This window comes from Macrobrachium rosenbergii, chromosome 41 (genome assembly GCF_040412425.1).
Source record: "Macrobrachium rosenbergii isolate ZJJX-2024 chromosome 41, ASM4041242v1, whole genome shotgun sequence".
Lineage (NCBI taxonomy): Eukaryota > Metazoa > Arthropoda > Malacostraca > Decapoda > Palaemonidae > Macrobrachium > Macrobrachium rosenbergii.
Genome location: NC_089781.1, coordinates 20,165,283 through 20,192,932, shown reverse-complemented (window position 1 = coordinate 20,192,932; position 27,650 = coordinate 20,165,283). Strand labels below are relative to the sequence as shown.

At 35.3% G+C, this 27,650-nt stretch overlaps 4 protein-coding genes across 7 annotated transcripts in view; 1 reads left to right on the top strand and 3 right to left on the bottom strand.

Annotated features, from left to right (window-relative positions):
- The window catches only part of LOC136826726 (uncharacterized), a 194,047-nt gene that overhangs the window by 9,116 nt on the left and 157,281 nt on the right, over positions 1–27,650 (bottom strand). The window lies entirely within an intron of this gene.
- Positions 1,959–8,799, bottom strand: LOC136826724 (uncharacterized). The gene is made up of 5 exons (XM_067084128.1): positions 8,664–8,799; positions 4,044–4,160; positions 2,742–3,914; positions 2,432–2,622; positions 1,959–2,285 (listed from the first exon to the last, which is right to left on the bottom strand). The coding sequence occupies exons 2-5, from the start codon at positions 4,158–4,160 to the stop codon at positions 2,171–2,173; spliced, it is 1,596 nt and encodes a 531-aa protein (XP_066940229.1). The 5' UTR covers positions 8,664–8,799; the 3' UTR covers positions 1,959–2,170.
- Positions 16,367–20,062, bottom strand: LOC136826723 (uncharacterized). Its single transcript, XM_067084127.1, has 4 exons — positions 19,911–20,062; positions 17,697–18,380; positions 17,124–17,314; positions 16,367–16,676 (listed from the first exon to the last, which is right to left on the bottom strand). Exons 2-4 carry the CDS (start codon positions 18,378–18,380, stop codon positions 16,571–16,573), a joined length of 981 nt encoding a protein of 326 aa, XP_066940228.1. The 5' UTR covers positions 19,911–20,062; the 3' UTR covers positions 16,367–16,570.
- LOC136826722 (uncharacterized) lies at positions 22,762–25,004 on the top strand. Of its 3 annotated transcripts, none has more exons than XM_067084125.1 (5): positions 22,762–22,857; positions 23,176–23,247; positions 23,367–23,955; positions 24,128–24,318; positions 24,771–25,004. In XM_067084125.1, the coding sequence occupies exons 3-5, from the start codon at positions 23,440–23,442 to the stop codon at positions 24,880–24,882; spliced, it is 819 nt and encodes a 272-aa protein (XP_066940226.1). In that variant the 5' UTR covers positions 22,762–22,857; positions 23,176–23,247; positions 23,367–23,439; the 3' UTR covers positions 24,883–25,004. The 3 variants fall into 3 exon arrangements, with proteins under 3 accessions (XP_066940226.1, XP_066940225.1, XP_066940227.1); XM_067084124.1 differs by having other exon boundaries at positions 22,833–22,872; XM_067084126.1 differs by lacking the exon at positions 22,762–22,857 and adding an exon at positions 22,865–22,988.

Here is a 27,650-nt window from a genome sequence, read left to right as displayed (position 1 = left end):
GAACCATATATAAGGAAACATGATACTACCATGAGGCAGAGTATATCAGCTGAAGCTCGACTACTGTACATGCAACATTATTTTGTCAACAGCATGCAGCTACCGATCACTACAGTACAGCACTAGGATTTCCAAGCATAATGGACTAGACAGATTTCCGTAGCATTGCGATAAAGGGTGTTAATATATTTGTTTTTCAAAGTTCCCATAAGTCATACTTACCTGACGTATTCATTATGAAGGGTAAAATAACGGGAAAATCTTATTTTCCTTTAAGATTTTACATTAAATTGCTTTACGGAAACTTTTCAGTAAGTGACGTCTTTATCCGTTTACCAGAAATGTTTGTCAGTTAACAGCCCTGCTGCTGCAGGCAAAGCCTCGATACTCAGATAAAAATTAGGAAAGCCCTACACGAAGCTTTGCTCGCCTTTTCTCCGTTTCTGACGTCACACCGAGCCAAGTTCGCAAGGCAAAGCTCGACCGTGTGGACGGGGCCTTAAACTTTTGGAGTGCAAGCAACCTTGGTATTTAAAAGCCTACCAACAATAACTACCATGCCGGTAATATTGTGGAATATGAACACTTTCATATGAAAGCGACCACATGAAATGCCCTTACATGGATCCTTTAACAATTACATGAGGAAACTTTAAAATCAGTGGGTGGATTATGGCGTTTCGGGCTAAGCCCAAGCACAGGGACCTACAGAGGTCATTCAGTGATGGTATAACCCTTTGCTATTTTTGGCAAAGCAAGTTTTATTTTAAAAGTAATCAACTATCACTTCATAGTGCATATATTACTTTTCTGCACCTTATGGAAGTCAACAAATAACGTAAACTTCGTCGCCATGGATGTCCGGTGTACTCTTTACCCAATTATCCATTTACCTGTTCAAGCTTACGTAGGGTTTGCCACGGGCCTCCTCACTTCTAAACAATTGTGAAAGTCTAAGCACACAAGCTGTCCTGCAACCACGGGGACAATGGCTTGCCATCGCCGCTATTCTTGAAGCCTTAACAAGGTACGAATATTCAGAATTTCAGAGACAGCTGTTTGTAGTCATCACCGTTTACGTCATGTATAACTGAACTCGTACATTACTGTTCTGTCACTGGCTTTGGCTGCTTATACTCAAGAATATTTTACTCTATACATACTTTTTTCCAATTTAAGTAAAGAACTCTGCCGAAAATTGGTTAAGGTTGTAAAGTGTACTATGGCTACGTAATATATCTATCAGATTCACAGAAAAGCTACTTAGTGATAAAGGCTCTGAACATCAGTTACTGTTAATCCATTTGCCTTAGGAGGCAAGCAGACTATCTTTAAGTTTCTAGTCATGTGGAACCACCGCTTCTCAACTTTCCATTCGTGAACCTTTGTCATACCCACAAACTTTCTCAAACACAGTATACATTTAAATTCGGGCCTTTCAAAGTATATTTCTGGTCGACAGAGTTTACGTTCTAAGTTAATGACAGCTCCCTGCCTCAGTTCGTGTCAGTTATTTTCACACGGACGAACTAAGACCAGTAAGGATTTAAGCCACTAGGGGCAATGCAACCAAATTTATTTCCAGATCTCTGTGTTTAAACGAATCAATCGTCGTTAACACCTATAAGAGCATGGAATTTATAACAGCATGGAATTTGTACACTGAATTAAAGATTAAAACTTTCCCTACAAAAAATTAACTTACTATCCTTATTTGAAGGAGAATTACATGAATATCTAGACCAACCATTCATTAAAAGTTAAATTCCCTAGACTATAAATACTGAATGTAATAGTAACATGTAAACCGTTCTAGCTTGAGCGTTTTTTTTTTTTTAATTTTTGGAGGGGGAAAAGGATAAACATTATGAACACTTACTCATTCACTATCAATATTAAGCCACTAATTATATTTTTTAATCATTTCAGCCCGGGTAATGGGATAAGAAAAAACATTATGAACATTCTCATTTACTATCAATATTAAATCAAGAAATTAAAGTCTTTACTTACACCAGACCATAATCGTATGCAGTTAATTCAAGAACCTTATTACAAATTAGCCACAGACTAAAAATTTAGGAAGACTAGTGACGCAAGGAGTTTACATTAGTTAAAAATTATTAAAAATTACGTGGTTAAGAAAAACTGTATTAAGAATTACGCAGCATTAGTAACTATATCCACCACGAACAAAAGCAGTGTTCACTATAGTTTGATAAGCAGTATTCGTCTGGACAGAAGTTAAAATCGATGTTCGAACGATTGGAGAAGTCAGGGTCAACCTGAAAACAAAAAACATTAAAGTTAATTCACCATCAGGATTATATAATTCAGTTTATGACTGCTTCTGTATAAGCAAAGCCATTAATTTGAGCTAAAATTAGTCTAAAATTTGTCTAACAGCATTTTAATAAACTCTCGTACATACGTTTGAGTAACAACAGTAGTAAACGTAGTTTGATCAATCTGGTGAGCACTGTGTGTGATAGTAAATAGGTCCACAGATAGCTCAGTTACATATACGTAGTTAGACTTTGCTGTAGTAACAAAGCTAGTGATTGGTCTCTCTTCAACTGTTGAGGTCAGTACAACAACATCATTGGCACTGGTCTGACGAACCTGAAAGTCACAATCGTGTCACATTAAGGAAACATCTATCACAAATAAAACTAGATATAATGCAGTTATACACGACTCTGTTATGATTCAGTTATGTAAACCAAGTTTCATACACTTACCCCTTGAGTGGTCACAGTTACTGTGTTCACGTTGAACCCTGTTATGGTAATAGGGACGCTATTTAAGACTGTTTCGGTTACAGTTACGAATCTGTCAATGGTGTTAGTCAATGTAACAGTCAAAGTTATTTGCTCCAGAAACTGAGCAAAGTTCTGGGCCTGAGTGCCCTGGCTACCAAATGATGTACCAAAAGATTGTCTGACAGGTCCCTGATTAACCAGGATTTGAGGACCAGATGTACCAAATCCAGTGCCATCAACGCCAACGTTGAAAGTCCCAGAACCGTCTGTAATACCAGACCCAATAACAAGTCCTCCAGTAGAACTGGAGCCAAATCCAGTATTGACAAAAACATCGCCAGTAGATACTCCAGAGTTGCCGCCAAAAACATTAGCAGAACCAAAATTAGACCCAGAGCTGCCGCCAAAAACATTAGCAGAACCAAGATCAGACCCAGAGCTGCCGCCAAAAACATTAGCAGAACCAAAATTTGACCCAGAGCTGCTGCCAGACCCTGTAACCCTAGTATTAGAACCTGTCAAGACAACATTACCGCCCCCTGATGAATAACTTCCAGTTCCAAAGTTCTGGTTTCCCAAAAACGCCGATCCACTTGAGCTTTGGAAACCAGCATTGGGATTCACATTGAAGTTGTCTACTGGGTTCACAACAGGTCTAGATACACCACCGGCCTGGTTTCCAAAGCTTCCCCCAACTATATTTGAACCACCCTGGCTTCCAAAGCCCCCACCAACGACGTTTGAACCACCCTGGCTCCCATAGCCCCCACCAACGACGACGTTTGAACCACCTTGGCTTCCAAAGCCCCCACCAACGACGTTTGAACCACCCTGGCTTCCAAAGCCCCCACCAACGACGTTTGAACCACCCTGGCTGCCAAAGCCCCCACCAACGACGTTTGAACCACCCTGGCTGCCAAAGCCCCCACCAACGACGTTTGAACCACCCTGGCTGCCAAAGCCCCCACCAACGACGTTTGAACCACCCTGGCTGCCAAAGCCCCCACCAACGACGTTTGAACCACCCTGGCTGCCAAAGCCCCCACCAACGTTGGGCGAGCCATCTAAATTCGTCGTCGGCGGGCTAACAAGGAAAGGCTTGGACCCTGGACTGCTACCAACAGGATTAAAGTTGCTGCTAGGAACGAAGAACTGAAAGAAAATTTAGGAGAATTAATTAGACATGAAATGATGCAAACTATTACAATAGAAACTAGATTGCAAATCCAATCATGATTTCATATTAACTCAGGTTAGTAACTTTAGTGATAATATACTTACGAGAGAACCACCACCCAGGTGGCTACCGCCCAGGTGGCTACCGCCCAGAGAGCCACCGTTTGAGGATTTTGTATCACTAAGGATAACCGCTAGTAGTAGTGATAATTTGGCAAACATCTGGAAGTTAACAAATTTAAGTTACAATATTGCTACATTAAAATTACTACTTTTTAAAATAATATACAATAAGCTAAAAGCCACTTAATCACTGGCTCTTTCCCTTCAAATCAAGGGATTGCTGGCCCAATTTAGTTCCTTAAGCAGTTTTCAAATCTGAAAAACTGATACTCTTCATAAAAATAGTTCTAGATAATAGTAAACTTTTCATATAAGTAGTTCGATAATTGGAAACTTAAATTCATAGATACTTAATTCAAGCTACAATATTAATAGTTCTAGATAAACTTAAATTCATAGATACCAGACCACAATACTTAATTCAGACCACAATACTTAATTCAGACCACAATACTTAATTCAGACCACAATACTTAATTCAGACCACAATACTTAATTCAGACCACAATACTTAATTCAGACCACAATACTTAATTCAGACCACAATACTTAATTCAGACCACAATTTAATTCAGACCACAATACTTAATTCAGACCACAATACTTAATTCAGACCACAATACTTAATTCAGACCACAATACTTAATTCAGACCACAATACTTTTTAAGGAAGTGTAGGACCTAGAATCTAGTAAGCCTTATGTCATAATTAAAATTAAATATTCTTCTCTTAATCACTTACAGCAATGTAGCAAGAGCCGAAATGCTACATTAGAAAGTATGACTTATAATCTAGTAATAGCCCTATTACATAATGACATTTCAATATTCATCTCTAAAGCCCTGACCTAATTATAGCAAGAGCCTAAAAGCAATTTTAAGAACTAAAATCTACTAAAACCTACTAAAATCTACTAAAAGCCTTATTTCATGGAACTTCAATATTACATCACCAAAGCATTTATCTAATAGCAAGAGCCTAAATGCTATTTTGAAAGTATAGCAACTAGAATCTAACAACCTTAACCCATAATGGTATTTCAATATTCATCTAAATCAATTACAACGAGCCAAAATTATGTTTTATAAAGTACAAGAACGAAGACTTTATAATCAGTAATATCCTTAATTCATAAGTACATCTAACGCTCTCTAAAGCACTCTAGAGATAAGAGCGCTAAGAACTGTTAGAAAGCATAGGATCTAGAATTCAATATTCTTTCCATAATTACATTACAATATTAATCTCTAAAGTTCTAATAGCTGAATACGATTTAGATAGAAAAACCTAGTAACCTTGTCCCATAAAAATACCATTTAGATATAGAAAATTATAGAAAAATTAGAAAAATTATAGAAAAGTCTAGTAAAAATTATAGAAAAATTATAGTGCTTTAGAAAAATTAAAAAATTAAATAGAAAAATTATAGAAAATTAAGTGAATATTTTCAAAAACAGAATAGAACAAGTTAAAAAAAAAATCCAAATCAAATTATGTAAAGTGCTTCAATTATAGAAATAGAATAAAATAGAATAGAAATAGAATAGAAAAATTATAGAAAAATTATAGAAAAATTATAGAAAAATTATAGAAAAATTATAGAAAAATTATAGAAAAAAAGAAAAAATACCATTAGTAATAAAAGTAAAATTATTAGTGCTTTAGAGATTAACTAAAGCAAGAACCTAAATTGTATTTTCAAAAAACAGGAACAAGTTAAAAAACTCCAAATCATTTTCATAACAATGGAAAACACCCTACATTCTAAAGTGTATAAATTAAGTTTTAAATCACAAGGCACTTACCAATAAAGCCACAAACCATTAGAAATAAAAAAAAAAAGTAAAATTATTATCCTCTAACAAACAATGGAAAACACCCTTTGAGTTTAATAGTTCACCCACAACTACACTGTAGTAACTGGTAAAGAAGATTATCCCACATCCAACTAAAATACTGTATCCACATGATCCAATACACTTTCACAAGCTAAAATCATGTAGACAAGCGTCAACTTAAGCCTGCAGAACTTTAACACAAACTGATTGTTGTGAACGTTGAAACTGCCTTTAGTACTCATTTCTTATCATTGTGAAATAACCTTAATAAGGCAATTTAGTTAAACGGTAGTCTTTAGTAATTTAAGTTTGCAAAGTCACAATTTCGATTTTCACTGAAACTAATTAGCTTTACTAGAGAACACCCATTTCCAAACCTAGTATTAAGAATCTTCCCGCTAACACTAAAATGTAGTATTATTAGAACATTGAATTATACAGGAAGGTTTTATGTAGTTAAATTTAATGTAATCAGTAAAATTGAATAAAGTTAAAGTCAATATAAATCTAATAAGACGTTCAGGGATGCAGATCACTAGTTACAAAGCCTTTGTGACTAAAAAGGCAAATTTAAACTAAAACCTACCAGTCATATGTGGAACCAAAAAAAGATTTAAAAACCACTAAGTAAAACCTATAAAAATCTAAAAAAGTCAACCATTGCTAGATAGTTAAAAATTGACCAAAAAACTACCATTACTATTAGGAATACTAAAATACGTTAATAAGCAACCACTAAGTCAATAAGATCTAATACGGTTTAATATAATCTTTAAGTTAGTAGTTCACGACGAAAAGACACTTAAACAATTCTTACAAACCACGTTAACGAGAAATATTAAACATTAATAACGAACTTAACCAAAGAAAAAGAAATAATTAACTCATCCAAGAACTCATCCAAGAAAGTTAAACACCTGGTTAATAACTCACCCAAAGAAACAAAACAGCTGGATAATACCAAGTCACTCAGCACTCACCCAAGAAATTTAAAACACCTAGGTAACTCACCCAAAGAAAAACTGGATAATCCCAAGTCACTCAGCACTAACCACTAAATCGAGGATATTATAAACAGTTTGGAAATTCAGTAGTTTAACAAATTACAGCAGTTTAACAAATTAACTGGATAATCTTACTATCATCCCAAAGAAATTAAACAGCTGGATGGTCCTAAATCACTCAGGACTATCACTAAACTAACGAAACCAATGAAATTCAATAACTTTTTTACTTTCATCCAAGGAAATTAGAACACCTGGATAATAGTAAATGACTCACCACTCATCACTAAAACTAAAAAAGAAAAACTAAGAAAACCAACCCACAGGTAATTTTATCTAAACTAAGAAAACCAACCCACAGGTAATTTTATCTAAACTAAGAAAACCAACCCAGAAATCTAAACTAAGAAACCAACACAGGTAATTTTATCTAAACTAAGAAAACCAACCCACAGGTAATTTTATCTAAACTAAGAAATTAAACCCACAGGTAATTTTATCTAAACTAAGAAATTAAACCCACAGGTAATTTTATCTAAACTAAGAAATTAAACCCACAGGTAATTTTATCTAAACTAAGAAATTAAACCCACAGGTAATTTTATCTAAACTAAGAAATTAAACCCACAGGTAATTTTATCTAAACTAAGAAATTAAACCCACAGGTAATTTTTATCTAAACTAAGAAATTAAACCCACAGGTAATTTGATCTAAACTAAGAAATTAAACCCACAGGTAATTTGATCTAAACTAAGAAATTAAACCCACAGGTAATTTGATCTAAACTAAGAAATTAAACCCATAGGTAATTTGATCTAAACTAAGAAATTAAACCCACAGGTAATTTGATCTAAACTAAGAAATTAAAGAAATTAAACCCATAGGTAATTTGATCTAAACTAAGAAATTAAACAAATTAAACTACCCAACCCACAGGTAATTTTATCTAAACTAAGAAATTAAACCCATAGGTAATTTTATTTTCTAAGAAATTAAACCCAAACATCCAGAAATTAAACCCATAGACTAATTTTATTTTCATTATGAAATTAAACATCCAGATAATTCAAGAGACTCAGCACTAATTACGAGCTAAACCAAGAAAAACCCATCCAGGAAATTAAATAGCTGGATAAACCTACATAACTATAATTATTAGTTAGGCCAGGAAAATTAAACATTTGGACAAGCCTTTATCACTATACTAACAACCTAAACCAGGAAAATTCAACATCTAGATCATCTTAGTCACACTACGCTAATCTTAACTTATTAAAGTATATCAATAGATGTGTGTTTGATATGTACTAAGTCACTACACTAAAATGTAATTTATTAATTTATATATCAATAGATGTGTATTAAGTCACACTACGCTAATCTTAACTTATTAAAGTTATTAGTTTATATTAACCTGTAATTTATTAATTTATATATCAATAGATGTGTATTAAGTCACACGACGCTAATCTTTAACTTAACTAACATCAAGAAATAACATCAAGAAATAATATCAAGAAATAACATCAAGAAATAATATCAAGAAATAACATCAAGAAATAACATCAAGAAATAACATCAAGAAATAATCTTATGTCACTACGCTAGTTTTGAACTTAAATCGTAAGTCAAACAGCTGAATAACTAAACCACTCGGCAGTAACATCCATATTCACCCAAAGACTACAAAGCTACATAAAAATCAACCTAAAGCACTCAAATGAAACCACACAAAAAGACACACAAAAAATTACTCACCGTTTCGAACAACGTTAAAACAATAACTTAGAAAAAGAGTAGTATCACTTAGCTTCAGAACACCACTGATGAAACATCGGCACGCTGCTCCAATTTCAGCCTCAGTCCCGTTGTTTCATGGACTCCTGACTTACCTCAGCAGAAGAAAAACAATGGACGCCAGCACAGTCATTTAGTTAGCAGTTCACACACTAGATGGCAGCGCATCATTTAAGGAAAATTTTGCTTTCATTCTTTAGCCTTTTCGTGATTTGGTCTCGCGTTTCATGATGTCCATCTGGCAGCAGGTCTTATTAATGAGATATGAATTTACTTAGTGTCCAGTTACAAAGAAAATTAGTAGTTTTTCCTTCGTAGATCCGAGGATTTGTGGGTAAGAAAAGGCAGCGTTATCAATTTTATATAATGCTCACAAACGAATGCACACTACCTCATACATGTGTGTGTGTGTGTGTGTATATATATATATATATATATATATATATATATATATATATATATATATATATATATATATATATATGTGTATATATGTATATGTATATATATATATATATATATATATATATATATGTATATATATATATATATATATATATATATATATATATATATATATATATATATATATATATATAGTATATATGTATATATGAATTTCTGACTCATTATCAGGATCAACCCAGGTCTTTCAATTGAAAGGCAAGGGCGCTGCCCACTAGGCCATGCAATGGAAAGACCTGGGTTCGATCCTGACTGAGTCAGAAATTTATTTCTGTTCCACACGTGATTGTGTTATTATATATATATATATATATATATATATATATATATATATATATATATATATATATATATATATATATTATATATAAACCTAAACGAATATTATTAACAAGTACCAAACCATATATCTCAAGGTGTCATTACCATCGTAATCTCATTATATCCGATATCCCTATGATACCAGGTAGACTCTATTACTTTATTTATATTTATTTTAATGATGCTACAGCAGAGGCCTGATAAACCTAATTTCCCAAGAGGAGCATTCAATTCAGTGCGACAAATAGAATGCATCCCATGAGAGTTACAAGGATTTAATGAACTTCGCCATGTTTACGAATTTTCATATATATTAGTCGTGAAGTGCAATAGTGTTTGACCATTCATTTTCGATCTTTATTCCAAGTTTTATTATTTAATGAACTTCACCATGTTTACGAATTTTTATATATATTAGTCGTGAAGTGCAATAGTGTTTAACCATTCATTTTCGATCTTTATTCAGTTTTATTATTTAATGAACTTCACCATGTTTACGAATTTTTTTATATATATTAGTCGTGAAGTGCAATAGTGTTTAACCATTCATTTTCGATCTTTATTCAAAGTCTTATTATTATTATTATTATTATTATTATTATTATTATTATTATTATTATTATTATTATTATTATTATTATTATTATTATATTGCAAAGACATTCACAATATCGTGATAAACCGTCATGTAATAAAAATCGACAGTTATAAGGTAAATTTGGATCATGTCAAGATTAGCGAACCCGCTCACGGAAGGGTTCGCTATTTTTTACAAGAAGATTATTGGGTTTGTTACTCTTTACATGGGAATAATCGGGTTCGCTGTTGTACACATGAACATTTCGGTACCAGACATTTGATCGCCCAGGGGCTAGTACTAAACGAGGCGAAATACATTTGACCCCCCAGGGGCTAGTACTAAACAAGACGAAATACATTTAATCCCCCCCCCCCCCGGGGCTAGTATAAAACACGGCGAAACAGTGTAGATAAATCAGTTCGGACCCGAAAGGGTTGGCCATTCTTTGCATGGGGATCATTGGGTTCGCTAACCTTGACATGATCCGTAAATTTTATTAAGATGCAAAAGAGAAAACATATTGATTAATACAGTTTACTTCGTAAGTGTGGATTATTATTATTATTATTATTATTATTATTATTATTATTATTATTATTATTATTTTATTATTTGAAAAGGCGTGCATTGAACATGGTCACAAATGTTACTTCGCGCCCGCCAGCAGACAATCATGAACGCTAAACGTATTACGCCAGTTACACTAATATTCCAGAACAAAAATAATATGAAATAAATTTGTATTAAAGCATGAGACCATTTTTGCCAAAACCAACGCATTTAGGACGTTTTAATGAGGAGTAATGCGTATATTACTGGAATTTTTCATTCCTCAAAATGTGAATTTTCCTTTATCATTTTAGTACAAAGTTCATGTTGCTGTTAAGAAAACGACCGAGAAGCCTTCTGGCCTGTATTGAGGGCTTATTAAAATAATTTTGGAGACCTATTACCCTTAACAGTGGTACTTACAGGTATACCACAGAATAAGGGATAATAAATTTGTGGAGTAAGGTCGACTTGGAATACTGATCTGCCCTATAGGATTGTTTCTTGGTGAACAACAAAAAGTACCACTCGAGGGATTTGCTTGAACAGAACTCTCAAGTTCTATTCCTGCCGAAATTTAATCCCATTGACAGAGCTTGTCACTTTTTTCTAGTACGCCCAATCAATAAGAGATCCGTACTTCATGCTTCTTCAAAAACCTATCGAAGTTTGGGTACTACGATAAAAAAAAAATAGTGACGAACAGTAGAGCTTGGAGTTTCTTTTCTCTATAATGGTTTAATTAACACTTATGGTTATCACTTATCACAAACTCGCCACTTTGTTAGTTATAATTGAGAAGACAGTTCTTGGCAGGTATACCTGAATCATAAGACTGTCTCTTTTGTTCGTTAAAATTCAGATGGCAGTACCCGGCGGTTATGAGAATACGGATGGGTCGTGGGAAACAGTTAGCAAAGCACAGACATGCCCAAAATTACTTATTTTTATGGGATTTAAATTACTTTAGCGGGAATATTGAAGTATTGAATTAAAACTGCAAACCATAGAGGAATAACTCCTTAGAATTTATAACTTATACTCACAAAAATGGCTTGTTTTAGGCAACGCCAACAATACTAAAAATAAACAACCTTAACCATTCACTAAAAATAAACCACCTTAACCATTTTCACCCTTCCTACCATTATTTTCACACTCTATTCATTCAGCCAAGAGAAAGAACCTCTTCTGCTCGAAAATTGTATAAAAAAAAGTAAAAAAATGCACCGAAGAAACTTTCGGTGGTCTCGGTATAATGCTGTATGAGTCGTGGCCCATGAAATTTTAACCACGGCCTGGTGATGGCCTGGCCTATATCGTTGCCAGACGCACGATTTTGGCCAACTTTAACCTTAAATAAAAATAAAACTACTGAGGCTAGAGGGCTGCAATTTAGTATGTTTGATGATTGGAGGGTGGATGATCAACATACCAATTTGCAGCCCTCTAGCCTCAGTAGTTTTCAAGATCAGAGGGCGGACAGAAAAAGTGCGGGCAGAAAAAAGTGCGGACGGACAGACAAAGCCGGCACAATAGTTTTCTTTTCAGAAAACTAAAAGTGTAAAGGATTTTTAATAGGAAAACGTGGTCAGCAGCATCTCACCCAGAATTGTTGTCTAGACCCACCGGCCCTTTATTTCATTACCTGGTAACGAATACCGTTGCTAATGAGACTTACGACGTATTTTCCGTAATTATCTCCCTTGTGGAAGGTGAGGGAGACGACAGCTGAAGGTGGAGAGAGAGAGAGAGAGAGAGAGAGAGAGAGAGAGAGAGAGAGAGAGAGAGAGAGAGAGAGAGAGACGGCCAGCTAATCTAATAAGACACCTGTACGCGCTGGGGTTCATCACAGAAACTAATTAAGGGGCGGTGTGAGAATTGGAGCGAGGGGAACTCATTTCATCTTGGGAGCATGTAATGTCCTTCATAAAGACTTGGGTGTTTGTGGGGGGGGGGGAGAAAGGAGGTTTTCTCAGGAAAACTATTGTATTTCTAGGTTAATTTGGCCATTGTTCCTTTAAAGATGAGGGCAAAAGGTTTCTTTCGTCCAAAATTGCTTTCATCGATGACTACATTCGTCATATCGCAACTCGCATGTGTCAAATGTCGTGATATAGGAGAACTGGTGCTACTTTGACTTATCTACGCGTCATCTACTCCGAGGTGCTAGTACTAAACACCTTATGATAAGTGTAAAGTAGACGACCGCACGAAGATATCGTTTGTTAATATAATTTGTCGACCACATAATATAGAAACGGGTGTACATAGTACTTTGATCCCCGAGGGGCTAGTACTAAACACGGGGTCCCAAGGAGCTTCCGCCACGTTAAGTACTAGCACCTCGGAGTAGGTAACGCGTGGATAACAAGCCAAAGTAGCACCGGAGAATTTCTATGTCATATCTCTATCCTAAAGTCTAGTTAACGTAAATTCAGCAAGAATTCATTTTGAAGAGCCCCATTAGTTGAGGAACACCGTGGCATTCGTCCTTATGATAAAGGAAGACAGGTAACGAACAATTACCTGTTTCTGTAGCTCCTCGAACTTGAAATACATTAAGCCAAGACATTTGTATATTACATTATACGGTAAGGTCTAGGCAGTACAAAGGAAATAAAACGAACAAGCTGTAAAAGATTCCTCGGTAGAATTCGTGAACAGCGGACTGACTATAAGTTTTCCGCCATCAAATTCTTAACTCGTCTGCATATGACAGGTAGAATAAGGTGCTCGTTCTTACAAATTAATGAAACAGCTTGTCGTTTTTATTTTCCAAAGTTACCAGCTGACGGAATTTAAGAAAACAGGTATACCTAAATGTACAGATTGTACTGTATTTATAGATTTTACCTATTTTGAGTCCAATTATAGAGCCGGACTTTCAATTGAATGTTTTAAAATGTCAGCCTGCATTCTTTCAATGGTAGTTAGCCCCATTTACTTCCTCGTTGGATGAGTTGGTAGAGTTGTCGGCTAGCACTCTGCTAGGCCCGAGTTCGAATCTCCGGCCAGCCAGTGAAGAATTAGACGAATTTATTTCTGGTGATAGAAATTCATTTCTCGCTATAATGTGGTTCGGATTCCACATAAGCTGTAGGTCCCGTTGCTATGTAACCAGTTGGTTCTTAGCCACGTAAAATAAGTCTAATCCTTCGGGCCAGCCCTAGGAGAGCTGTTAATCAGCTCAGTGGTCTGGTTAAACTAAGGTATACTTAACAGGTATTTGAAGAATTGGTCCTCATATTAACTCTTGATTTTTAATTCAGTATTAGTAACAAATTCAAATGAATTGAATTGGAGTGAATATAGAATTCAAGCCAAAGGCCAAGCACTGAGACCTATGAGGTCATTCAGCGCTGAAACGGAAATTGACAGCAAAAGGTTTGAAAGGTGTAACAGGAGAAAAATCTCACAGTTGCACCATGATTTGTTAGTAGTGGAAAGTAAGATGGAAGAGAGAGAATATGAAAGGAGGTACAGTAAAAGGAACTTAAAGGGTTGCAGCTAGGGGCCGAAGGCATGCTGTAAAGAACCTTAAATAATAGCCTACGGTGCACCGCATGACGGGCACTGACGGCACTACCTTCCCCTCGGCTTTAGGGGCTAAATTCAGATGAACTTCAATCCAAAATTTTAAGAAGTTACATCAAAAGAAATATACGCAGTAACACCAAGCTAAACAGGATCACTGCGCCGTTTGATAAAAATGAAACTACGCCAGTTTGACCTACGGTATTTTACACAATCGTTCGTTTATTTTGACTTTGTTTCCTAGGGATTTATACAAAACTGCACCAAATTTCACTCTTTCATTTTTAAAAATTACATAATAGGCCCCTTACGGACACAAATACATCTATGTACCTACTAATTAATCACTAATGAAAAACACCAACCAAAAGGCTATCCCTCGTTAAATACACACAATTGTACCACACGTTAACAGATTTATAGGTTACTATGAGACGACTAGATTACTCCCAGGTGATTATAGATTTTTAGACTACTTGACTACTAGATTACTCCCAGGTGATATAGGTTTGACTACTTGACTACTAGATTACTCCCAGATGATAATAGCTTTGACTAGACTTCTAGATTACTCCCAGGTGATTATAGATTTGACTAGACTACTAGATTACTCCCAGGTAATTATAGATTGAATAGACTACTAGATTACTCCCAGGTGATTATAGATTGACTACATGACTACTAGATTACTCCCAGGTAATTATAGATTGAATAGACTACTAGATTACTCCCAGGTGATTACAGATTGACTACATTACTAGATTACTCCCAGGTAATTATAGATTGAATAGACTACTAGATTACTCCCAGGTGATTACAGATTGACATGACTACTAGATTACTCCCAGGTGATAAGTCTGAGAGCTCATCAGTCTTCCAACAAGAAAAACCAAACTGACGGTTTTCCCAGATTAATTTTTAACAAGAACGCTCTCAACATTAAAGTCCCGATAAAATAACTGATAAAGAATTTAAGACTATTTGCCTTGCATTAATGGTTTGAAGGCTGTGAAAAAACTAAGTTTATGGCAACATCAGTAACTTGTTAGTCCCGGATGATACTCGATTTCACGAAATAGTCGATGCCGCCTACATAGTTAAGTAACATGTCCATCAGTTATCTATCACCAGGTTCAACTCTTGAAAAGGGCCTTAGTACATTGTAGATTATGTAGAAACTAGAGGACACGCCAAGGTTATTGTATTTTATGTAGAAACTAGCGGACACGTCAAGGTTCTTGTAGATTATGTAGAAACTAGCGGACACGTCAAGGTCCTTGTAGATTATGTAGAAACTCTGGGAGACACTTAAAAGGTTCTTGACAATGCACCCTCCGAAAATAATTTTCCTTCTCCACCAAACCTCTGTCCTTTAAATGGCATACCAATGATACAATTTCTCACCATAGCCTTACCCACGCAGTTTTTACTTTAAAATAATTACGCAGTAGAGATTAAATTACAGAAGTATAAATCTTTCATAACTACCATTAACCGTAACTAAATTATGAAATACGTAATAAATCTAAGGGGCAAATGAGGAGCAATCAGGTCCGGATTTTTAAGCATGAAGACTTTCGTATGATAAAGATAAAGATGAACATTTAACAGTTTTAAGTTTCAGTTCCCCAAGCTTTCCCTAAGCTTACCAAGCTACCACTAAATACTATTAGCTTTTTTAGCACTATACTAGCAATTCAGTTTGCAAAACTGAGCTGAAGTAATCTAACTACTGTACTCACTTTAGAGTCTTGTGAAAAGTTTCCAGAAATCATCAGCACTGGCAGCCAGTTTTAAAAGTCTAATTGCAAAACCGCAATTCCTACAACACTCAGGCTTTTAAGTTTTTATTACAAGATGTATCAGTTTCCTTAGATTATATTAGTAGGGTCTATCTTTTTAGATTATATTAACGTCAATTCTCCTTAACGTCAATTCTCCTTAACGTCAATTCTCCTTAACGTCAATTCTCCTTAACGTCAATTCTCCTTAACGTCAATTCTCCTTAACGTCAATTCTCCTTAACGTCAATTCTCCTTAACGTCAATTCTCCTTAACGTCTAGTGTTAAGTTTTCACTTAAGTACCCCTCTTATTTAAGGCTGAGACCCCTTTCATGGCTTAAGCCCTTCTCAATTTAGTTGAACTATATCAATAGACACTTAAAATTTGTAGGGATATTAAGGTATAGTGGGAATATTGAGGCAAAGTAGTAAATTAATTATTTTTATTCATTCATATAGTTACATTTTAAGTTAATTTCATCATTACATCTATATTATTCCATTCATTTTAGATTTGTAACTGCTTCTGCTAGAAAACTACATATTAGAAAATTACATTCGAGATTTAAAAGTTAAGTCATCAGCTATTCAAGGTTAAAAGCACTTAAAAAATAAATAAGCTTTAAAATAAGATTAATATCCATAAGCAAATACTGTGTTCACTACAGTGCGGAAATCCGTGAAAACTTGAGTGGCAGTAGTCAAGAATGTTCTCACAACTGGCGAAGACAGTGTCAACCTGTCAAAGAAGAGCCAAAGAGAGATTAAAAAATCGGTAAGTAAAGACTTAAACCAGCACAAAAAAATTACAAAACCAACATTGTTACAGTACTAGAATATTTCTAATTTTCTAAACATTAATAGTACTGGAATACTAACTTCCGTTTTTATACTAACTTCTGTCTTAAGAACATTAAGAGTATTACTTAATTTAGTGAACATTCATAGAAACTAGAATTAATTTCTGTAAACACTCAGAATTTAGTCTTCTAAACATTAATAGCACTAGAATTATGTGCTCTGAACTTACAAAACTAGAATTGCAGTTTGCTTAAATAAGCACTAAGAATAAAAGTTAAAGGAACATTGTACACAGCACTAGAATGAATCGTTCTGGACTGCGTAGAACTAACACGTTTGAGTAACGAATGGGTTTCATTAACTAATGTAGTGTACAGTTACTTACGTTTGAGTAACGAATGTAGTGTGTACAGTCTGGCTGATTAGGTGAGCATTATGGGTTATGGTGTACACTTCAACCGAAACTTCCGTTACGTAGATAAAGTTAGACTTAGCCGTAGTAACAAATTCCGTGACTGGTCTTTCAACAACAGTCGTTGTTACGGCTACAACATCGTCAACTTCAGTCTGAAAAACCTGCAGTCTGAAAAATTTGTAAGTAATTTGTTCGTTGTTACGGCTACAACATCGTCAACTTCAGTCTGAAAAACCTGCAGGTATAGAAAGTAATTTGTAAGAAAGTAATTTGTAAGTACAATTACAAAGTGTTTGTAAGTACAATTACAAAGTGAATCTGCAGGTATAGAAAGTAATTTGTAAGTAAAATTACAAAGTGAATGTGCATTCTATTGAGCTTTAGTTACTGAATCGTAAATTACTAAATTTAAATTTGAAAACCTGCAAGTATAGCAGTAATTTTTAAGCACAATATTAAGGGAAAGGACATTTCTATTGAGCTTTCAATTACTAAATCACATGCAATTACTGAATAATAAAATCAAACACACTGCATACTTACGCCATATGTTGTCAGAGTAACCGTGTTCACATTGAAGCCAGTCAGAGTAATAGGCACACTATTCAAAATAGTCTCCGTAACGGTAACAAAATTGTCGATAGTTCTAGTTTCAGTAACAGTTATGGTAAGCTGTTGCAAAAAGTCTGCAAAAAATCCATCTTGGGAAGACTGCCCAGTTTGTCCTGCATTCACAATAACCTGGGGTCCTCTGTTCACGAACTGTGTACCCGAACCGCCAGAGACAGAGCCTCCAACATTCTGTATGAACCCAGAGCTTGTGCTTGAACCAAAGGCCGCCCCGGTAACACCGCCAGACAGGAACGCTGAATCCACGTTAGAACCAGAGACTGAACCAGCCCCAGAAACAAACCCTGAACCTGAGGTTCCTGCAGAGCCTAAGCCAGATCCAGCACCTGATCCAGTAGAGACAAAGCCTGAGGAACCACCAGAGCTCCCGCCGCTGCTTCCACCAAATTGTGATCCCGATGACACTCGGGAACCAGAGCCTGAATTCCCAGAGCCTGATCCAAGGACGAAACTCCCCGAACCAGATGCGCCTGTCGAACCAACAACTCTACCAGAGCCAGAGGTTGTAGTGCCTGAAGTCAAGGGTAACAATTGCGGGCCACCAGTAACCGAGTAAGCTAAGGACAGGAGTACCAAGTACACAGCTGATGGATACATCTGTAAAGTTATACAAAATTAGCAAACAAAATGGAGTCTTTTAAATTTAAAAAATGTCAAATATAAAATCTCAAAAACATCCCCGCATCCCCAAGTACAAAAAAAAATTAAAGGTTATTTAAACTTCTAAACCAGCGCCACTTATGCTAAGGAGCAAAACCAATAAAATGCAAAGTGTTCCTTATATTCTTATTACTGTTTAAATTCAATACTGGAAGGTTCATACCAACGTTAATACCAAGGTTAAAATTATAGTGTCACATTACTACTACTACTAAAGACAGCCAACAAAAAGACTTTCATATTATCAAGATTCATTAACAATATTTCACAGACAAGACTTTCACTTTCATATTTTCAAGATTCATTAACAATATTTCACAAAAACAACTACCCACTTATATTGCAAGTGGCAAATCCAGACACGTAAAGGATTAAATATAATGATTAACAAGTGAGCCATACTCAAACCATATACAAGCAAGTCTTAAAACATAACCGGAACTGTGAAAGCTCCATTCAGTTTCCATTCAGTTTCTCCATATATACTATAACATCAGCATATAAAAGCCATTTAAAGAGCCATTTAATGAATAGTAAACTCACCAAACCGGGGAAAAAAAAAGACAACTGTACCACCTACACACTGAATTATTTAACGTACGTACCTTATAAACTATAGTAACTATAATGAAAATACCTCCTGAGCCTAGAACCAAAAGTTACAGCTAGCTTTAACATAATGAAGATAGTTAAAACTAGTAAGCCTACTCACATTAAAAACATTTAAAAAAATCAGTCACTAGATATCGCTAACTACATTAACATGAAAATACCTCACGAACATTAAAAACATGCTAAAAAAAATCAGTCACTAGATATCGCAGAACTACATTAACATTTAAGTTTCAACAATCTTTAAACTATATACTGAAAAAAAGTCACTAGAAATTAAAACAAGCTAAACTCCAGAACTAGATTGACTTAGTTTCAACAATAATTTAAACTAGAGTTCAGAATCACTAGAAATTTACTAGCTTCAATAATACTACTAGTTGACCTTAGTATGCTAATAATTTACTAGCAAAGCATTGACTTGGGCCTATGCCTGAAATACGTAATTACAGTAACTAAACATTGACTTGGGCCTATGCTATAATACAAAACTAACTAAACCTTTACTTGGGCCTATACCTAAAATACGTATTTACAAAAAACTAACAAAAAATTATACTTCCCGCTATACATTATGTATACTATACACAACTAAAATGGACTTATGCCTATACCTGAAATAGGTAATTATAAACCCATGAATGAAAAACTATACTTCCCGCTACATTGTTTCTTATTTAGCAACACCTAGTTCATAACAACAACAAAACCAACAAACCAACTAACACTTAACATTGAACTCAAAACAGCGTAAAATAAAAGCAAAATCACAAACGTACCCAAACGGACTAAGAATAGAAAGAAAAAACACAACAAAAACACTTCACTGAAAACGTAAATTTTTGCCACACTTACTTCCAATTGCAGTATTTAATATCTTTCACACTAAAATGTTACAACACCTTGAAAGCTGCTGGCTTAACTGCTTGAAGCAAGCGGCTCTCTAAAGACATCAACTGTTCACACTTACGCCCCTCCAAGAAGCAAGGAGCCTAAAGCGACGGTCGCGTTAAATGCTCGAGTAATTCCTAAAACTCTCAACAGATGGCGGGGATCGCTACGCTGCTGTGTCATTTTAACGCCCTTTTGAATTTTGAATGTTTAACCATAGTACTGAAAGAAACATAATTTAATAAATGAAGATGTTTACGTTTGTAATTGTAATAGCCACAATGCCCTCTTAACTTCTCGAATTCCTTACACTTATTTTGGGGCACGGTTGTCACTACAAGGCCTTAGATCCAACATGTAAGATATATAATTATGAAGTAAGCAGAACGAGGTCACGTTGCCGACCTGACCACGAGAAGGATGCGTTTGTTGCTGGAAAGCAGTACATACGAATCAATACAATAGACTTTGAGCCCAGAAAAAAAAACAAAAAAAGATCATTGCATTTTCAATGAATCTTAACACTGAAAAACTGCGTATTAGGCTTGAAAATCTTTTCGAACATATTTTGAAGAGTTTAAACGACGCCTTAAACCTAACTACACAAAAAAAAAACACACACACACGTACAAGCCCGACCACTCAAAAAAAAAAAACACACACACACACACAAGCCCGACCACTCAAAAAAAAACACACACACACACACACACACACGTACAAGCCCGACCACTCAAAAAAAAAAAAACACACACACACACACAAACAAGATAAAGAACCCAACGTCTTTAAAAACCAATTACGATGAGTGTCAGCTGGCAAGGAACCGCAGGTTAGAGAGAGAGAGAGAGAGAGAGAGAGAGAGAGAGAGAGAGAGAGAGAGAGAGAGAGAGAAATCTGATAATGCAAGACCCACATTGGAAATGAAATCAATTTGGATCAAAGGGAAGAGATAAAGAAAGTAATCCGGACATTGATATCTCGGGGTAATGGCAATTCGAGATAATGACATTCTGGGGGGAAACGTAATTGAGTTTTATGTGCGTTCGTATATTTTTAAGTAGTGATCAAAGAAGATCTTAACGGGATTAGCGCAAGAAAGAGCTCTTTCGAGCATCCGCGTAATTGACATAGGGACGTGGTTTGTGGCTCTCAAATTTACCGAGAGAAATGAGTGAGCTTGTTTGTGGTCTGTCGTCGGTGGTTTGTGTGTGTGTGTGTATGTGTTATTTATTTAGACCCCGTAGGTGGGTGGTGCCGTCAATGCACCACTAAAGGTTCTTTGCAGCGTCCCTGCGACCCCTAGCTGCACCTCTTTCATTCCTTTTACTGTACCTCCATTCATATTACCTTTCTTCCATCTTGCTATCCACCCTCTCCTAACAATTATTTTGTAGTGCAACTGTGAGGTTTTCCTCCTGTTACACTTCTCAGTTTTCTGTTCAGCGCTGAATGACCTCACAGATCCCAGTGCCTATCCTTTGGCCTAAACTCTGTATTCCATTCCATTCCTGTTTATGAAGACCGTTAATATATTTACTGTAAGTCATATAATTTTTGCGAAAACATTACGGATGCTCGGAAACCTTCCGTTGCTAAAATTTTCTCAGGCTCACTGATTTCACCATTTTTTACTTTATTCTGAATTAAAATGTATTCTAATAAACTTAGCTGAACGCCTATTTCTCTGTAGGCAAATTGACTGAAATTTATAATTGTGTAATATTCGATTATTTTTAACTGTTCCGATTTGCAGTATGGTCCAATCTCTTTGCTTATTATTGAAATATGTGAGAACTAGTACACACCTGCACATATTAAAAAAAAATATATATATATATATATATATATATAATATATATATATATATATATATATATATATATATATATAAAAAAAAAAAAAAAATATATATATATATATATATATATATATATATATATATATATATATATATATATATATATAAATTTTTTATATTTATATATATATATTCACGCTCGTCGGTATATCTTCGTTGAGAATTGTCGCCGAAGGGGAATTTATATATAAATGAATGTGTGTCAACTGGAGTCGCTGTGTGTGTGTGTCCCCACGATGTGTATACCAGTAGCGTGAATTTGACTATATTATATATATATATATATATATATATATATATATATATATATATATATATATATATATATATATATATATATATACATATATATATATATATATATATATATATATATATATATATAAATATTTTATATAAAGCCATAAATTATATTTAATATCCAGCTCACTATATATATGTGTGTATACTGGAACATTTTATATAAAGTTTTCTTTAATATCAGCTCACTATACCTCTGAACAAGTTGTAAGGGGATTGTAGTGGTATAAGTGATGAGTGCTTCGTCACTAGTGGAATTCGAACTGCCGAAAATACAGTGACTCTGACCATTGAGTCACAAAACTAGTATAAGCTGATAGAATGAATTAACTTATACGTAAAAAATATCATTTCGATTCTTTTGGGTGACAAATTTTTATAAATTCCAAATTCCGTTATGAACGACAGCCATCTATTTCCTTATTTTCTGCAGATCTACAAAAGGTATTGCATTCTTCTTGCTGGAGAGAGAAGGTCACGGATCGCATATGAATATTTATTAGTATTTTTTAAGTACTCTGCATTTTAGCACTTAGTGTGATCAAACTTTTTTTCATTCGACAGGTAGAGTTTTTTTTAACACTAACGCCATCTGTCAACTGATATTGGCATTACCGTTGTTATTAAGGTCCTTGGTTGATCTCCCTAATCGCTCTAGGCATTATTTACGTTTTTCGTTTCAGGATATTTGACAGGCTTCTCTCGAAAAGACTGGTGGTGGTATTTTTTTAAGATCATTCATTTGTAAACGTAAGTAATATTATTGTAAGTTATTTGTTCAGATTACTCAATCGTTGGTTGTATATTTCATCTCTATTTTGAAGTGCTGAATATTTACTTTGTTCATGTTTTTTAAGTGCAAGATTGCACTTCTTACTACTGTAAGTGACATCATGATAGGGAACGTTTGTTTGTTGTGGTGAAAAAGGAATTGAACAAACCACGTAAACATGATTTGATCTGATTCAAACCTTCCTGTAATAAAAATTTTAAGTGAAGCTTGTATCTCACTTGCCACTCAAGTGTAATAAATGTCATATAACTTTGTTTTTTTTTTTTTTTTCATAGATGCACATTACGTTTTGGCTATTATTGCTCGGGGTACTATGCCCGTCATCTGCTGCCAAACTTGGCGTGTTGGTAGGTTTCATTATGTTTATGTCCTGCTGTGAAACATATGCATTATCAACACCTGTATTTTATTTCTTGCTAATTTATTGGTATTTTGCATACTCAGCTGGCCTTAAAATTTTCGACAGGGTGGGCTACTCGCACGAAACGACACATACAGTGGAGTTAGAAGGGACAGTGGAGTTAGAAGGGTCAGTTCAGATGAACCTGGATCAACATTTACCGCTGACGGCACAGATGCTATCACAGTCGAATCAGGTAATAGTACTGATGGCGACAGTGGTAGTTCGGTGCTTGGTAGCACTGATGGTTCTTCTGCAGAGGGTTCCAGCTCTACTGGAGGGAATAAATTTAAGCTCTGCAGCCAAGGGCTCTAGCTCTATCTCTGGGCCAGCCCCTGCTGAAAGGACTGCCAGTTCCTCTAGTTCTACCAGCACCAGCGGTGGTTCTAATGTGGATTCAGTGAACTTAGGACAAAATATCAACGTGGGTCTATCAGGAGCTGGTGGTGGGGGATCTATACCAGTGCTTACTCAGGCCTTCGGAGGATCTCAGAATGTGCTGAATTTGGCTCAGATTGTGGACCAGTTAACCATTACTATTACCCAAACCACCACCATAGACCGGTTTGTGACTGTGACAGATACTATCCTCAATAGTGTCCCTATTACTTTGACTGGTTTCAAGGTTAATACAGTAACTTTGACTACGGTTGGCGTAAGTATTGCTTTTCTTATGACCTAATTTAGTGTTGGAGAAATGTGGAAATAATGTCTTGCATAATTTTTGAAAACCAACTTTGCCATCACGGAAGTGTTTATGTATGAAGCCTTTCATTTGATTATATAACTTCCATTGAATCTGTATAATCAGATAGTTTATACTTTAGGTACGCCAAACAGATGTAGATGACTTGATTCAAATTGCCACCACGGTTGTTGAAAGGCCAGTGACTGAAGTTGTCACGACTGCTAAGTCTAATTTCGTCTACGTGACTGTCGTATCCTCAGATCTCTACACAATTACTCACAATGCCTACCTCATCAGTCAAACTACGCATACTACTGTTGTAACAGAAACGTGAGTCTGTAAATTAATCTATTAATGTAAAAATTTCTCCTCCTATCACAATTTTTTCCAAAGTCAGGCATATTCTCGTAATCAGGCTGACCAAGATTTTCTTTTTTTAATGATTGCAAGGCTGTGTTTTCTAGATTAACTTCAGAAATAAATTTGGATGTAAACCTTTTCCTAGATGTGATTATAAGCTACTCTTAGTTTCAAAATGTCTGAAAAATTTCTTAGTCATAATTTTCACCAAAGTCAGGCATATTCTCGTAATACACTATGATGACAAATATTTTCTTTTATTTGAAAAGCGCAAAACTCTTAAATTGCAATGCTTGTGTTTTCTAGATTAACTTCAGAAATAAATTTTGGCATAGACTTTTTCTAAGTGTGAGTATAAGCTACTCATAATGTTTCAAAATACCTTTATTCTGAAGTTTTCAAGCCTTTATTTTTCCTTCCAGGATAACTATGGCATCTCCAGTTATTAGAACAACAATACTAACGTCTGTCCAAATTTCTACAGAGATCCATACGGTTGTAAATACAATCTATGTGCCAGGTTATAACTACTGAATGTATGATTAAATATTTGTAAAATAAATTAAAATTTGTATAATTCCTGTAACGTATAGCATTCTGGAAAGATTTAAGACTTGACATGTAGGTGATGTTGAAATAAAAATGTGATAAAGGTTTTTTTGTATTAAATTTAGTAAGACTATGATCATACAGCAAGTGCTGTCTGATCTTGGAAGTTAACAAAATTTATACTACGAGGAAAATATATAGAATTTATACTTCATAACTTATAAAATTTTTACTGAGGAGTAGAAACAAAATTTATACTGAGGAGTGGAAACTTATCAAATGTATGAGGAGAGGAAATATATCATACTGAGTAGAAACAAAATTTATACTGTGGAGTGGAAACATATTTATATTGAGGAGTGGAAATACAAAATTTGTATTGAGTGGAAATACAAAAATTTACATTGAGTGGAAAAATTAAATTTATACTGAAATGGAAATTCAATTATACTGCGGAAATTTAGTAATTCTGCAAGGACGATTAAGCTAGAAGGGAATGCATCTCAACCTATTTTTTTTTTTTTTTAGCATGACCTACCAAAGCATACCAAACCGGAGTGAGAATAAGTTCTTGACAGTTTGTTCACTTTCAAGCCTGGTAACTCCTTTATGGGGATAGTACCCGTCATTGCACCGCATGTGGTGCACTGTAGGCATCACTTGAGGTTCTTTGCAGCGTGCTAGGCCCCTAGCTGCTACCTCTTTCGTTCCTTTTACTGTACCTCCATTCATATTCTTTCTTCCATCCTACTTCACAACCTCTCCTAACAACTGCGAGGGTTTCCTCCTGTTACGCCTTTCAAACCTTTCACTATCAATTTCCCTTTCAGCGCCGCATGACCTCTTAGCTCCCAGTACCTCGGCCTTTGGCCTAAATTCTATGTGCAATTCAATTCAACAAGGCAGGTAACATGTACGTACTCAGGACATACGGGAATAGGCATTAACATGATTGGAACACCTAAGGTTAAAGATGCACTCTTAACAGTTACCGAACTAGCTGTTTGCAAGAAACAGCTTGTCTGTCATGCTTGTAAATGAATGCTAAGCTACCTTACAAGCAGAGAACGGAATAAGGCTGATTTTCAGTTTGGTCTAATCCAGTGGTAGACAAGATTGACTCCATTTGACAATTACAGTAATCTGTAAAGAGTGTCTAAGGCGTAAAGGCGTACAAACCGGTCTATGGGGGTGGTTTGGGTAATAGTGATGGTTAACCGGTCTAAAATCTGAGGCAAATTCAGCACATTCTGAGATCCTGCGAAGGACTGAGTAGGCACTGGTCTGGATCCCCGACCACCAGCTCCTGATGGATCCACGTTGATAGTCTGAGAACTTCCGTCGCACTTGTATTTGTATAACGACGTACAATAAAGAAAAAACTTTGCATAAAAGAAAATAACCTCAAAAGGCGTTAAGAGTGCCTGCCCTTAAGAACTGATTTGCCTTTTCACTTAAACGAGCTGTTCGTGAATTGAAAAATTGACGGTGCTACACGGGGACTGTCTGAATTCAATCGAATGAGTTTGGGATTGTCATTCCACGCTGCAGATAGTCAAGATTGTTCGGTGGCGTTGATAATCGGCCACTAGTCTCCTTTGCTAGATGTGAGTACATATCCGAGTTGGTAGTTTTATAATGGTAGAATGTCTATTCCTAAATCTATTGTAGTACTTCTCGCAATTACTTCAAGCACGGGCATACGTCTAAACTAGAGGAACTCGCTCATTATAAACTTTGTAAAGTTGAGTATACCAGCACCGTATGTAATTAATTCATTAAGGTCGTGTTTTTTAAAGCACCGACAGAAAAACAGCTTTTGTTCTCGAGATTCGCGAAATAACATTGGTACTGAATGCGACACGAAAATATATTTTTCATTCGTATTATTCATTTATATCGAAAATTGATAACTGGAAAAATGCAGGGCCATCTGAAAAGTTTCGGACAATCTAAAAAGCATCATTAGATTGTATTTACCCTAATTAAGACGTGAAATATTTCGGTCATTATGCACGTCCGCCGTGCATATGAACACCCATACAACAATTTACCTGCTGTTAATAAAAAAACTCATTTAATTTATTCTTTGAATGTGCAAATAAAACTCCATACTAAAGAATGCTTTGTCTCACGTCTTTCGATTAGGGTGGCCGGTAATCAAGTCACAGGGAAAAGTCACATAAAAAAGTCACAGTTTTGGCTGGAAAAGAAAGTCACAGGAAAAAAGTCACAGTTTTGGCTGGGAAAAAAGTCACAGGAAAAAAGTCACATTAATTCATGGTGGCCGGTAATAAAGTAATAGGAAGAAAGTCAGAGGAAAAAAAGTCACGGAAAAAAATCCCAGAAAAAAATTAACTGGAAAAAATCACAGTTTTGGCTGAAAAAAAAGTATCAGTAAAGTCACAGGGAAAAAGTCACAATATTTCTTGGGGGGTCATTATCTTTGATATTTACAGTCTTTTGTTTATGTTTATACGGAAATCCCCAATGGGTTTGTACTAAACACGCCGCAAAGGTGGATACATACCGGGTTAAAACCCTTGGGGGTCGCTGTCTAGGAAAGATTATTGTGACTTTTATTTCCTGTGACTTTTTTCCTATGACTTTTTTACCTGGATTCTCAATTGGCATAGTATTCATTTCTACTCGTGCGAGTAAGTGTAACTCAGTGTTAAGAAATTGGACTAACTGGGGCTTGCAGAATGCATTTACCGTATGGCTAATTTAGTATATATTTTTCCGTTAATCTT